Source organism: Dromaius novaehollandiae, chromosome 2, assembly GCF_036370855.1.
Source record: "Dromaius novaehollandiae isolate bDroNov1 chromosome 2, bDroNov1.hap1, whole genome shotgun sequence".
NCBI lineage: Eukaryota > Metazoa > Chordata > Aves > Casuariiformes > Dromaiidae > Dromaius > Dromaius novaehollandiae.
In genome coordinates this window covers 46,590,349-46,606,182 of record NC_088099.1, presented here as the reverse complement: position 1 = coordinate 46,606,182, position 15,834 = coordinate 46,590,349, and the positions used below count along the sequence as shown (strand labels likewise).

Genomic DNA, 15,834 nt, shown 5'->3' with positions numbered 1-15,834 from the left:
CAGCTACTTCTTTTGTACTCACGGCATACCAGACCATCCTTATAACACAGTTGGATTATGCTAAGTGTAGTCATCTTTCACTACCCAGGAAGCAGATCTGAGGGTGAGGTGGAAAGGAAAGAGATGATATAATTTAATACTAAACTTCTCCAAACAGCTAAGAATTTAAAGGACTTCTTGTTTCAATCTTAACATCAAAGCAATGTAGTTATTCTATGGGATGATTGAGCTGGTTTAGATGACCATGACAATAAGCTAGCACTCAGTGACTATGTAAACAATAAAACTAAAGAAAGAAGTAATTAATTTTTACAAATTTTCACTTTAAAAGGAAGATTAGGTGGCTTACTTCCTCAGTAAATTATGATTCAGTTGGGCTAGCTGAGCTTGGAAGGCTTGCATTTGTTTTGATGTGAAGAGGAGAGACTTACTGACAGAGGAGGTAAATGGCCAGGAAGAGCTAAAGGTTCTCTAGGAATGTCAAGAACTGCAACTTGATGCATGTGGAGACTGCCCTATGGCATCTAATGTGTGCCTTCCAGGCAGTTTTGCAGATTTTTTGGGGGGACAATCAAAGTGAAAAAGGTTAACAAATAATAGATATGCCAGGAGCTTATCTGTAGAACAATGCAAGTTTAACAGAGGAAGAGTAGTGAATAATTTTGAGATTCTCCCTGAGGCATGGGCGCACATGCCCAGGGAAGCGCATGATTGTTCAGTTAGAAGACACTTCTGTTGTGTGGCTGATGTTTTTGGCTTCCATCTTATAAAATGATTGAATGTATCAAAAGCCCTTACTTGGATCTATAGTATGTTGGTTGCTCTAGCACTGAAGATATATTGAGTAGCTCAATAAATCATATCACCTGCTTATTCTAGTACTAAATCAAGATAACAAAGGTGTGTCAGCATGTAGGGTAATGAACTCTAGAATGAGATTCCAAACAGCAAAATGGAAAACTGAGATTTGCTGAAAGATATGCAATGAGGAGGAGTTGCAACATTTTGGTGAGCTAGCTAGTAAGGTTGGTGTGAGTATATCATGGAGTGGAATGTGCTTGCATGGAAGCATTGTACCAGTAAAACAGAATGGGATTGATCCTCAGCATTTCATTTTGCTTTACATGGAAGCATCATGATGTAAAAACAAAACAAAACTTTGTCTTAGGGGAAACTGACGTATTGGCTCATTGATGAATGAATTCTTGAGCTTTCCTTGGATGAGACTGTGGGCCTAGAAGAAACTATTGCATTTGAAGAGAGGGATAGATTTAACTGAGAGCTGAGAGAGGATGTGGAATCTCAATCTTTGGAGACTTTTAAAATTCGGCTGGAGAAGGACCTGAGCAACCTAATTTAGCTTTGAAGTTAGCCCAACACTGAACCAGAGATTGGACTAGGTGGCCTCCAGGGATTCCTTCCAACCAAGATTCTGTTATGAATCTTTTGTCTTTTAACCCTTCACAGTTTTCTGAGAGTCAGCCACCTCTTAAGAGAAAGCCATGTAAATGGAGGGAGCGGGGATCATTTAGCCTCAGTAAAGTGGTTGGAGATTGAGGCTGAATTTGAATTCTAAGCATCTTGTATTTTAGGATCTAGGAAAGCTTTAAAAGAACTCAAGTATTTGAAATACAAAAAGCATAGACATAAAAAACACAGCTCAGAGACTGACAAAAATAAAAAGCTTTTTGCAAACTTATAAGTATCTATATCTGAGGTGCTGAAACTCTACAGGAGTCTTAATCCTCTCATAATGTTTTTCTATTGCTATCTTCCCAAGAGTTTTAGCCTTGGGAAAAAAAGTGTAGAGGAGTTTAATGAATCTGTAGTTTTGCTATGATCATGGTAGCCTGTTCTGACAGGCATAAATGTCATCAAACAGAGTTGTTTAGGAAATTGGAGACTCTACATTAAGGTCAACAAGGAAAGGATGTGTTACCACTATGAAGCTGGTGGGCAATTTGAAGTACCACTCCCATAATCTTCAGTGGTGTGTGCAGTGCTTGGACTTGCTATTCCTCTTAAATAGTCACTCTTGAAAAAAAAAAAAATGAAAGGATTGGGCAGTGTACATGTTGCTTCATGTCTGTAAATGCAAAAACAGTTTACCTTGTTGCAGTTTCCCCCCTCCCTTTTAACAAGTTGAAAGTCAGTCATTCAGGGTTTTCACTTGCAACTACGAGGTTCATACAAATTTTCTCATGGTTCATCAGGATAATGAGAGAAGATGCTTGTTAAATTTTACTCCTGATCAAGGGCACATTTGTAGGACCTCTTTATACCCAGCTATAAAAACACTATTGAAACTTAATATAATGCTGCCAAAGACTTGCCATGGGCCTGCTTAGACTAATACAGACTTATGTCTTAGGATGGACTGACAAAGACTTCCTTGTCATTCACCCTTATGCAGCATAAACTTTGCTGGAAGTTGCAGCTGTGGGGAACCTTTTTGCTGATATATTGGATTTTTAGGAGGTATTATTAGCTTGTTGAAATGAAACTGCTGTTGATATGAAAAGCTTTAATATGAAACCAGGATGAGGTGACCTGAAACTAGGATGACTTCATTGTTTTGCCAACTGTACATATTCTTATAAGGCTATTATGTCTTGGCCACATGCACACAGAAGCTGATGAGGATTAATGTGTAGCTAGCTCAGTAATAATACTATAAAAATGGTAGTCCCACTTTAAGAAGAGAGAAGAACCATCTGTCAAGGTCCTGTCTCTCCCACTGAAGTGACTTAATTGTTTCAGGTGAATCAGTGAGTAGTGAGCTAAGAAAGAAGAAAAGAAGATGGAAGAAAAGGAAGAACGGGAAAGAACTTCTTAATAAAAGATTTCTAGTGGGGCTGGAAGCAAATGGAAGCTGTGAGACCGTGGCAGTTGGTGAAACCAGTGCGGATGGGGGAGACTGAGCAGAAACACATTTCCTCCCTGCTGAAGGAGTTGAAAGCTACTAAATGAGTCTGAGAGAAGAGCAGGACTCAGAAAAATGAGATTGCAGGGAAACCTACGCATCAGATATTGAGAGGGGAGAGGGAATTATAGTGATTTTATACATATCTCTCTAGATTGAAAGCATTGCTACTATTAATGGACTAAAGTTTGAAGTTCTGTTAGTTTCTTTTTGGAGCAGGATGACCTAATATTGGTGTGTCTGGCCTATCTTCCTTCCTCATCACAGGGAGAGAAAGGAGGATTTATGAGTAAGAGGAGGGGCAAGAAAGTGCAACAAAACCTTTACACTTCCATAGAGCCAGCTTCTCTTGTTTTCAGATCCTACTAATCCTCTCTCACAACTGTCTTTTTGCTTCCAAGTAGAAGCCAGAATAAAAATTGTTCAAACCCTCTCTGTGTAGGACATAGTATTAAAGGCAGAACTACGGCAACAGTAGGTTGTCGTAGGCAGTGATGGGCAACAAAGTTTGGCAGTTACCTAAAACATAATGGAAGATAAGTGTCCCTCTTTTGAAGTTTTAGGTGACATTTGGAAATTTATGCATTTGGTAGCTCGTTACTGCTAGCTGTGTTGTACATGCTTTATTTTCTCACAGGATGCTTGCACAGACTACGATAAATGATAGTTCTTAAGTTATAAAAAATTCAAATATATTTACAGTCTTTTTTTTTTTTTCAACTGAGGGTTGGATAGACTTTTATGAGTAATGTAGGTACTGAAATGCTATCTGTTGAACAAGAGACTATAAGCTTGAGGATAACAAAATGCTGGAAGAGGAAAGAGTATAAATAGAAACCCCACTTCCTTGCTGAGTAGAAGCCAAACTTGTGGTTGAACTTTTCTATGCAAGAGTTTGCTGAGATCTAGATAGGCAGCTACATGCTGATTCTTGAAGAAGACAAAACCCTGCTTTCTGAGATCTAAGGAGAAAAGTACATATTGAAGACTGGAATAGATATTTTTTTCCTGAGCAACAACTATCTGGAGTTTTTGGAAAAAAAAGATACCAGTGGAACGCAGAGAATGTTGGTGCAAATCCAGCACCAGCTCAGTGAAAGGAAAAACGGATGTTTGACCTTTGAATTTAACACCATTCATGTGGCTTAAAATCAGCCTCTCAAAATTGAGGATTTGAAATGTGGGCGTAGCTGGAAAGTAGGACTGCTGCTCTTTTCAAACTTGAAAATATATTTCCATTGATAAGTAAGGGAATATTCTATGGGAATGTGTCCCCTCCCCCCCCCCCCGAAAAATTCTCTTGGTGATATCCTACATGTCACAGGTTATGCTGCTAATGTTTAAACCACATTGCACAGAATTTGTTTAATTTATCCCTTTCTCATTCCTGTATTCTCTAAATAGCATATGACATTTTAGATACGACTTCCATATTTTTAATAGGAACTTTGCATAATGCTCTTAAACCAAGCCAGAATCTCATTGTCTTGTAAAATGGATCATTTTGCCTGTTATCTCTTAATTAAAATACAGCTTTAAACTGCCTCTAGTTCAAACAAAATAATTCAGGAAATGTTATGGCCTATATTTATACAGAAAGTTAGAGTTGATTATTACAGTGGTCCCTTCTGGCCTTATCTGTGAACTTATTTGCAGTTGAAATCTTATGAAAGGCTTTTGGGGAGAGGGGGTGCTGCCTACTAAGGTCATGAGTTCACGGTTTTTCAGAGCCAGATTTCAATTGTCTTGTTTGGCAAAATTATCATTATATACTTTTCTGCATCATGATTGTATAGGGTTCTGGGGGGGTTTCAGTCAGAAGAGATCAGCTTTTTCTGAGAACAAGGCAGAAATATTTTTCCCTGTGTTCAAAGAAAAGGTTGCCTATTTACTTAAAAGGTATTTCAGTGGGGACTTAAATTGAAAAATTCTGTTGGAATAACTGAGCTACAGATTGAAGTGTTCGTATAAGGTGCTCGAAAGGCTCCATGCAGTTCCTGCTCCCCGAGCTCTGTGCTCTGGTGGGGTGCTTCTCAATGGGATGTTTCATCTGCCTTCCTAACATCTGGGTAGACTGGAAGAGGAGGTTGCAGAGATCCCGTGGAGAAGAGGAAATGCCAGATCGGCAAGAAGAGCCTGAGGGGCTGAGACTGAATTGGGAGGAGAAACTATGATTTGCTGTGGAAGGAAGAAATTAAAGCCGAGATCGGTGGGAAACCAAGGCAAGCTGAGCAAAAAAATGGGGGGCAGTGAAACAAGATAGGCTGGTTATGGCAAGTTTGGTAAGGCTGGTAGCTGATGGAGATGGGGGAGGCTGGAACTGGGGTAATGATGTGAAAGATTGATTACTTGGATTTCTAGAAATAAGGAAGATTAATTTGTTTGGATATTTGAGATAGGAACCAAAGAAGTACACAGAAAATGCTCATTTCTCATAAGCTATTCTGTCCTAATGGATATCTCAGAGAAGTGTGCACTTGGCTGTAGCTGCTTTAACTTTACTAACTCAAATAGTAAGTCTCTAAAGAGATTCATGGCTTATCACTGTAATACCATAAAACTGAAATTTTTTGGGGGGGGGGGTAGGGGTTTTCCTATTTGTTTTTTTTTTCTTTGAGCAAAGAAGAGATCTGCATTAAAAACTAAGCTTGCAAAATCAATTTTAATTGTGAAACACTATCGATATCACTACATTTTGGTTTCCTTAAGAACTTAGGACTTTTGGGAGTTGGATGTCAAAGTTCTAAGTCAAAAAATGTTTCAATTCTCTCCAAATGAGCTGTTTTTATTATTCTTATCCTGTGAATGTTTTTACATTTTTGACCTTCTTTTTTTGTCCTGATTTCAAACAAAGACTTCTTTTCATCTTAAGAAAAACTAATCATAGGAAAAAAGTATATCCTGGATAGCACTAACACATATGAATTAGGTCTTTTGTGTGATGCATATAAAAATTTCCAAGTGTTTGCTCAGGAGGGGTATGTAAAGAAAATGAGAAAAAAGTTGGTTCATATGTGTTAATGTTTCTTAAATCTCCAGTGTAACTCTTCCAGTATGTTTATGTATACACCCAATTCTGCCCAATATGAGTCATCTCACTGATTTCAGTTAGCTGTCCTTTTGCTGGCTACCCGGCTCTTCCCTTAGACACTTGCTTAGCCTTTGTCCAGCTCGCTGCAGTCTACTTGCATCTTCGCAAGTCTCCTTGCAGCCAGCATAAGGTCAAATGCTGATCTCGGGGAGGGCTGTCCTGGGGAGTTTTTCCTCCTGCATCTTTCAAAGAGTATAGGACTAGGAGGGAGATCATTCACCTTCCTTGTCTTGACAGGATTAACTAAACCATTCATGACAGGTGTTTCTTCAACCCACCTCTGAAATCATTTAGAGATGGAGATTCTGCTCCTTCCTTAAATAGTTAAGTGCTTAATTTGAATCAGCCTTTCTTCTGGATGAACTGATCCTAACCTAGCCTAAATTTCCTACAATTTAAACTCGTTTGCACTCCTTGTCATCCGCGATAAATGTGTACCCAAGAAAGAGATTGTATTACTGTCTTCTTCATGTATCTGCTAACCGTTTTCATGCCTTCCAAAATCTTTGCAGTCTTTCATTGTAGATTGTTTTCAAGACTTCGAATCATTTTTCTTTGCAGATCTCCTTACTTCATTACAAAGGTGAACTAATGGTTTAACATAATTTATTTTCGTGGCTGGTACTAATCTTATCTTCTGTATCATTATCTTCTAGGTGCTTACAAATTTTGTTTGTCACAGTATTGTGGGGAGGAATTGAAGGCAAACTGACTCTCTGTCTCCTTTGTTTTCTCCCCACCCCCCACTCTTTTTTTTTAAGAGGTGATATGAATACAAGTCCTTTGGAGTAATTTATGTAGAGAATTAGTAGTTTACTGAAAAGCATCTTTCAACATCAAAAAAGATCTTGACAGGCTTAGGCATTAATGGCATTAATAGGCATTAATGACCTATAACAAATCTAATTTACTGACAATGTTCCAAATACACTGTTAGGAATACTAGAGTATATAAAAAGCCTATCTGATGACTAAATATTACTGCTTATTTTCATAAGAAACTTTACCAGATATTGCATTGTATCGAGGAGGCCTGACACACTGGTCCTTCTGGAAAGATGCTTTGCTTGGGTGTCGTGGGCTTCCAGGCCTATCTAGGTAAGGGCTGTTTTTGACCGAGTCTGCCGGGTGCACTGATTCTCACTAAGCCTTCTGGAGAAAATGGAATAAGCAAGTCAAAAACAAAGGCTTAGCAAAAGAATTAAACTGTACTAACTTGAACTTTTTGTTTAGAGTTGTTGCTGTAGGACTTTTTTTTTAAGAATACAGACTTATAAAACAATCCATTTCAGAGAGGAGTTACCAGTTCAAATCAAAATAAAACCACAATTATGTGACTAAATCTTTTTCATCTTTCTAGGATGTCTTCTCTTACGGACTACTTGTTGAGTAGCACTAACAGCATGAGATAATCCACCAAATCTTTACAGTCTCTTTTACAACCTCCCACAGATAACATTAGAGAAGACAAGCTAGGTGGATATTTGTTTTAAAATATCTCAGAAATAAATACTACATTTTGTTTTACCTTTTGTTAGAATTATTAAGGTACTTTCAGTCCCTAAAATCAGGTGAAGTACTCTGTCTCTGGTTTATTACTCTAGTCTTCACTTCTCAGATTGGTACCAGGTGCAACTTTTGTGATGAGCTGAATCATGTCTCCTCAGTAAGATCCCGGTTAGAGGTACCTAAGTCTGTGCAGTGGGGTGAGTTTACTGCATAGTAGTCATTGCCCTTCAGTGATCAAAACCAGGGAATTTCTTTGAGTATGCTGCCCCTCTCTTTCAGACTGCATGCACAGATATAGTCTGTATGGAAACTAGATTGCAAGTAAGGACAGAGCAATGGTGTGCATTTGCTCCTAGCTTGACAAGGGGTTGGGACATGACTGATGTGTGTACCTGGTGTAGCCTTCACACCAGACAGTCATGCTGCTGCTTCTCCTTTGTCTGACACTTTGCCTTTATTAGAATTTGATAGTCCTAAGGCTACAAAAATAGGGGCCTGCTTTACTTTTCCTTTCCTTTACTTTTTTCCTTTAACTAATTGAATCAGATTTATTTTCCAGTTTTGCAGACCACTTCTCTTGTCTGTTTCCTTGTGTTCAAAACTGTAAAATATAAATGTAGCAACAGAATTCTCCCTTTCATGGAGAACAGTATAATTTGATTTTAGGAAGACTCAAGATTTTTCCTGTTCCTTATAAACTATAAAATATTTCAGTGATTTTAAAAGCTTTTTTTTTTCTTTGCTAGGTGACACAGCTGATGATCAAAGTAGAGAGTCAAAGGATAAAACATTGTTTCCAGAGACCAGACCAATGTACAATAAACCTCCACAGGTAGGAGACTATTTCTTTATGCGTGCAAGATAAAAATTCATAGCAGCTGGTTTGAGAAGCACGAATGTGCTGCAGGAGACGGTTTCGGCAAATTCGTATCTTCCATAGACTAGGTGCCTACTCAGCCTTGCTGTCGTCCATCATAAAAGAAACATTACTAGTAACTAGATGGCAATACCACTAAGGCCACCAGTATTAGATTCGAAAAAAGAAATTGTAACAAGGCTGGGCTGTATAGTATTGCTGAGTATCTTATTTTTATACTTGAGATGTGGAAGCGTGAAACTATAGCCAGAATATTAATAAACTGCATACAAGCATTATTGCAGTGAATAGTGATGGAAAATGTCAAGCCTTTACATAAGTAATTTATTTCCACAGTTTTCATTATAAATAACGTGTTGTAAACGTGAGAGTATAATAGAATGTCTTTAATTGTGTGTTTGCTTTTTGTTTCTGTTTCAGTATCTGGATTCCTTTTTGTTCATCCGTTTTATTTAATATTTAATCCATACATACCAAAAGGGCCTTTCCAGAATATTTCTGCATATGGTGTACACATACTGTCTTCTCTGCCTCCTGTGAAAATGCTTTTGCAATGTGTATGAGCCTGCTTTCCATTGCCATTTAGTTTTAGATATTTGCCAGATAACTGTGGAACTTGGATTTTTGCATTCTTGGGCAGGGGGCTTATTTTGGGCTTTTTCTTACTTAACCTTTTTTTCTTCCCACTCCTTCTCATATCTGTCCTTGGAACTCCCTCTCTCTCTTTCTCTCTCTCTTTTTCATGCTGTTTTTGTATTTATTACTGCAAAGTCCCGTGGTATACCAGAGGCGTGTATAATAATGTTGCTCATTTAAGAATGGTGAACATGTGGAGAGGTGCTATGCAGTCTCTTTTTTATTTTAAATAAAAAACTGTGTCAGATACAGAAATATTTAATTCATCATAGCTAATGAATGGTTTACTTTATGATAATGTGGGACTATGAATGGTTACAGTTAAGAGCAAAATTGTACTCTGACTTTTGGATCCATGCAAATCGGAGCAGGATTCTTTGTAACTGAAGTCCTGCGATTTTGAGACTGTACATAAAGCACTGGTGTTGTGGTGGTCTCCTGCACAGAGATAAAGTTCCCATTAATGCACAGCTCTCTCTAGGTATTGTGAACTCTCAGTTACTATAGTGTCAGAGGTATGTTCAATTCTGCGAAGTTTCAGTAAAATAGGAACTTGTGTAATCTTGTAGATTTTAAGTGTTCTATAAGTAAGAGGAATAAAGTAAAGTTTCCCAAATAAAACAGTAGACATGACAGTGAAAGAAAATCTTTTATTTTAATCTTTATATTGAAAGACTTGGATATCACAGAAGTACTTATGTGAAGCTGTTTGTGACAATATCAACTAAATTAAGATACCGCAGATATAGCATTTGGTAGTATCTAAGTTATAAATTCCAGTGTCTGGATTTGGCTGTTTGGACTTGACATTTACTCAGAAAGGCTTCTCAAATTAAATAGAATGACTGAGAATCATAGAAATGAAATGATTTCAGTGGTGAGTATATCTGTTTTTATAAATTTATGGGAGAAAAACCAATTTAGTAAAACTGGAAAAGTATTATGTTACATATTGAATATGTCATTGAGACAGAGAATACTGTTTGAAATAATAGACTTGTTACCATTAATATGAGAATATTTCATAAACATACTAGAGTGTGTGAAAAGATTTTTGCTAGACTACAAGTAGTGTTAGCTATTTGTCACGCACAGGTGAACAGAAAAGTGGTTAGTTATTTAGCTGCATCTTGTCACTTGCCAAAAACCTGCTTTTATTTTTAAATATGATCCATTTTACAGCTTAGCAGATATAGACTCTGTGGGATGTGGAAAGTGATTTTTTGGAATGTGATTTAAAGAAGAATAAAGTTGGTAATATTTTGTTCATAGGCCTCTTCCTTATTCAGAAAGGAAATGAGACTGAGTTTGTTTTGTTTTGTTGTTTTTGGGGTTTTTTTTGGAAGAAGGAAGTATCTTCTGAAGTATTTTTCGTAGCTTGAGTTGTCTTTGGAGTTTCCCATTTACTTAGGTACTATTGGATTTGGTTTAATTATTAAATTCTCAAGTGCACATTTCTGTGTAATCTTGCTTAAGTTATATAAGCTAATGCACAAATAAAAGTTTAAAACAAAATCATCTTGCTGTAACTAGCAACATTTAACAGCTCCTCACATAAAAATTACAGTGCCTACAGCCTTCATTTTTTTAAGAAGTTCTGACATTGTATGTGATGCTGTTAAAGGAAACTCAGATATTTAGAAGATTTGTTGGAAGAAGGCTGTTCTGAAGGGCTGTCCTTAGTCTAAATGTTCGGGCTTCTTCCGCAGAGTGGAAAAAGAAGCACCTTCTTTGGACAATCCCACGTGGAGTAATCGCCGTATTTCCAATGAGTACAGACACGGCTTTGGGAGGATCATCTCCCTGTGATAAGTTAGTCCGAGGGAGATGCCACGCTGACCGGTAGGGTAATGACTGCTGTGGGCCTAATCAAGCATGTACAATCCCACTGAAGTCGCTTCAGGCTGATGAACTAGAAGTTATACATACGTTTAAGTGCTTTTCTGGATTGGGGCCAAAATGCTTAGTGCTCTGTAGGACTGAGAACTTAAATTAGTCTCTTTGTGACTATGAAACACAAGGCTTCTAATTTTAATTGTAACACCATTATAGTAGAAAGAGATATTACGGCTTTATTTTTTCATGCTTTTGGGTTTTCCATTATTGTAGTAAAATTTCCAGATAATTCAATCTTTATCTGATTTCACTGGGAATTTAAGATTATAGAAACAAACAGAATGGAAGGTTAGTTTTGATGTATAAAAAGTGCTAGAAAAGCAGTAATGTGGTGGTGCTAGGGTTTTGGCTGGGGATTTGTTGTTTTTTCTTTTTTTGACAATGAATTATTCCATTGGTAAAGCAAATTAGTGCAACTACATATTTTTGTCCTACTGTGAGAGCAATTGTGTAGAATATATATTAGGACACATAAAAAATATTTTTGACAGATGGTAGGGCTGTGAATTAGGATTTATAGAGATTATTGTATGTCTGGTGTTCAGGACACCTGGGATTATTAAATTGATGCAAGAAACAAAAACATTACATTTGTGATTAAACTGCAGTGTTTTGTATCTCCTCATTGTCGCCTTATGAAGCAGTTTGTGTTTCTTTTGATATTGCCCTTGATAATCTGACATGCACCCTTTAGCTGACATGTCAGCAGATCTGGGCAGAAACTGCAATAGCAGTAGGTATATTAAAAAAAAAATACAAAAAATGAGATCCATATTGAGACTGTAAATTAAAATTTGTCTGTTTGTTCTGCTTTTTCCTTTCATAGTCCTCTTTCTCTCTCAAATACTTAATTGCTACTGCCTTTTATCCCAGGAGCTCGTTATACGTTTTCTAGGGCAAGATAGAATCCCCCAAGGGATTGCTTAATCCATAATTATCTAATTTATATGTTGTTGTTACAGTCACTCTTAATTATATACCTCACTGTGATACTTACCATCATAGGACATAGGGTTTTTCTTCAATTGCAATGGTTCTGCTATAGTCCTTGTGAAGTTTCGTTGGCTAATTTGTTGCTACAAACTGAGAATGTAGCAAATAGAAGGCCTATGCTTCATGAAGTAAATGTAAAATTATCTAGCGTTTCCTGCACATAGATACTAGTGTGCACCATTTTGGGCCAGTATCCAACTAAATTAGGATTTATGAAATGAAACTTATTTTTATATCAGAATATATAGATAATATCCTCATTAAATTGATCTTTTTTAAAGCTCTGCTATTTCGTGATTCTGAATAGATGGAAATAATAGTTTCTTAGGCATCAGGTTTGGAACCATATCTGTCAATTGGGAAGACAGAAATATCATGAGAGATAAAACGTCAAGGAAAAGATAATGGAAGCTGTGTTTGTAAAGCTTAAAAGTGAAAAAATGAATTTAATAATGTACTTTTTCAGAGGAATTAACACTTATTGCTGAAGTTGATAGACTTCTAAGATATGCTTTTGAGCAGATCACCTTGTAATCATCTGATATAATTACAGGGCATGAACAATGCTAGAATTATCTGTCTTTTCTGTTTTTTTTCCCTTTTTTAATTATTATTATTAACTAGTTCTTCCAGACCTATTATTGCCTAATTCTTACTGTAGTTGACTGTCTAAGATATTTTTGCAAGTTACTGGAAAAGGAGATATTACTGATCATGTCTCTGTTCAGTCACCCAACTCTTAGTATCATGCAGAAGCTTCTGTATTTAATAACTTGAGAAGGATGTTCTGAGCTAGATGTACAGCATCATTGCCAATTCCATACACCTGCCTTAGGGAAGGTGATTGATATTTCAAAATTATTGGAGAATGATTGTGATTAGTTTGTTCCATTTTGACAAATTCTCGTGTTTATAGAAAGCACTACTGCTTAGATGGTTTAAAAAAAAGCTATCACAAGCTAGAATTCTAGTTATGGCCTCGTTAGACTAATTGCTCGTCATATGTCATATTAACTCCAAGTACTTTTTTCACCTATAAAGCCCATAAAGAATGGGTTCACATTTTCTTTCTGCTTAATTGGGCATGTAAGCAATAATCACTTAATGAAATTATCCACCCTTAGAAGGGACTGGAGTAAGACTGTCTGCAGCAGGTCATCAAGCTTGTGCTTTTCTCTGACTGCTGGTACCTTCAGAAAAAAGATCTAATGTTTTACTTAACTGTTGTGCTATAGGAAGTGAAGTTTTAATGTTACCCTTAAGGAAAGATGAACAGTTTTCAGTGTTGGCAGCTGCAATGGACAGTATCTTTCTTAGCTCCCTCCATAGTCTGCATGTGCAGTAAATAGGTGGTAGTTCATTGGGGGACCTGCGTTTACTGTGCAGCTGCAGATCAAGAGTGCCTACAGAGTAGGACTGCCATATGATAAGGAGATCACAGTATATGGCTGTGACCTTATTGAGAAAGAAGGTAAATAGACCAGTTGGCTAAAGAATCGATTGTCCCACTGCAATAGCATATTTACTTTATAGAGCTTAATTGCATCGCAATGTTTATTTTATTATCTGTTTGATGATTGGTCAAATTATTTAAGAGGTATCTTCATACTGGAAAGGCCGCCAAAACATATGGATCAATGGACTTCTGTCTCCCCTCAACAGCTGCACAAGTTGGTGTGTATCTACAGATTATATATAAATATCTTAAATATAATGTATATGTGTGTGTATATATATGCATGGACATATACATATATATAAAATTTAAGCAACATGGTCATCCATAAGAAAGTATGGTTCTGCAAGTCACAAAGGATTAGTTACTATGGCCTCAAAAACAAGATTTTATAAACTCTGATTTGTGCAATCTGTTGACCTAGGGTCAACCAGTAAGACCTGGCGATGTCTTGTAAGAGAACCATCTTGTAGGATTTTTTCATTCTAACACAAGTAGTTAGAGTCCTTATCTGCATAACATGACATGCAGTTGGGCTTGCTTCAGGTATTTAGCCAGCAAGAATGCCAAGTAATGTCAAGAACGTGATGTCAATAGCATAGATATCAATAGGTAGCATGGAAATTGAGAAATCTTAATTAATGTGGTCATCACCAGCTTCCTCTCTGAACTTGGAAAACAGCTCATTGTCAAAAAAGTAATGCACCGCTCTCTTATAAGTCACTTTCCTTTAGCCCTTTGCAGATATGAACTACTGTTAGTTATAACTTAGTTCCTTGGTTTAACTTCTGTTGTGATTTCATTGTGACAAGAACTGAGGAAGCTTAACAGCCTTGTTTAGGAAGGGGCCTGAATGTTCCCTCTGGTGAGAAAATACCTGTAAACAGAAGGAGCGCTGGTGAAGGCGGTGAAGGTGTGGGACTTTGCTTAAGTTGCTACTTAGTTTAGGCACTTAGCTTACTATAATGCTAAGCTTAATTGTGTGCTCAGTCAGTCACATTGGATGGTTATTTGTAGTAAGAGACATTCAAGTTAGGTGCCCAGATCTTCCCACTCACATTCTGTAGCCTTTCTGTAATTTTGGAATCTTCTGACTAACTTAATCCCCAGAAAAAATACTGATTATCCCGTGTCTCCTGCCCGAACGCATGCAGTCGGACTAAAAGCCAGGAATGCTGGTTCATGTTCCTGCTGCCAGCAAATTGACTGGTCAGCCATCCTGTCTCTGGGAGTAACCTTTCTGGGCTTTCAAAATATTAAAATTGATCTAAAATACAATGCAGATCATACATCACCTGATCAGACTGTGCGCTGATATAACCTGATGGTACACTGATATTTACAACATGATGCATTGGTGCAAAATGGTGGCTGAAAGGCTGTAGTACAGTGCAGCTTATTAATAAATACTCTGACCATCAACTAAGGGAAGTAACAATGTCTTTAAGTTAGTTTTATTGCCACAGTAAAGGGAAGGGGGTATGGGGAGGAATAACCCAGCAATGATCAGTCCATTTTAACAGCAAGGAAAAAGTACATGAACATTGGCTCTTTGCAGTCCAAAATTCTAGTAATGATAAACTGGGAATATGTTTTTCCATGCTTTCCTTCGGTGTGGTTTGATCCTTTCACCATAATGTGCTGCTGTAACTTCTGCCTTAAAACCCCCAAACTTCACCACTACTCAGCTCTATCAGACTTTGAGTCTGTGTATTGGATGGCACATTGTCAATTTTTGTTCTAAAGCACTTTTTTAAATGCATCAAGATAAAAATGGAAGTTCTTTGTTTTCAGAGTTCTTTTGTTTCAACATTATTTCAAATTTTAAGAATGCTTTTCTAGTATTGTAATGTTATTAGTAAACCTGACTGATAAAAAATAAACATAAATACTTAAAATTGCCCTTGTTCCTTCCCACCGTGGTCCACTTGCCTTCCCTAGAGAACCGGTAGGCTGCAAGAAACAACAGTAATCGAAAGAGACAACCAATATTTGTTTCTTTTTATTTTATTTATTTATTGGTCTTTTACTGCTTTAAATGTCATCCTACTTTTATTCCTCTGGCTCAAAGGTCTTAATAGTAGAGGCTGTGAACATTATTGTTAATAACTGTAGATTGAAGCTTCACAAACTCTGGCTTCTGGGGGCTGCTTGCTGTGCTATTGGTAAGTGCTCCAGCCAAGCAGAGTGTGTGGAGGAACCTAAATTTCCATCTTACTGAAAATTTTTTCTGTCTGCTATTGACTTGAATCTCTACAGGGAGAGCAGGTAGAAAGTTGCCTTAGGAGATAACTTGCCCATTTCACTTTTTCAGCACTAGAATATTTTTAACTTGTAAATAGGATGTACTGCTAGTCTTACCACATGCTTGGATTTTAGGCAGCAGAGGAAAAAACCTCAGAATAAAGCACTTAGTGCCGCAAGTTTTATTCACATATCTGCCTGAGAATCCA

The 15,834-nt window shown here is 37.2% G+C and overlaps 1 protein-coding gene across 1 annotated transcript in view; it reads left to right on the top strand.

Annotated features, from left to right (window-relative positions):
* The window catches only part of UMAD1 (UBAP1-MVB12-associated (UMA) domain containing 1), an 81,978-nt gene that overhangs the window by 55,318 nt on the left and 10,826 nt on the right, over window positions 1–15,834 (top strand). The window contains exon 3 of the mRNA XM_064506374.1: window positions 8,270–8,355. Coding sequence (XP_064362444.1) covers window positions 8,270–8,355 — 86 coding nt within the window. The remainder of the gene's footprint in view (window positions 1–8,269; window positions 8,356–15,834) is intronic.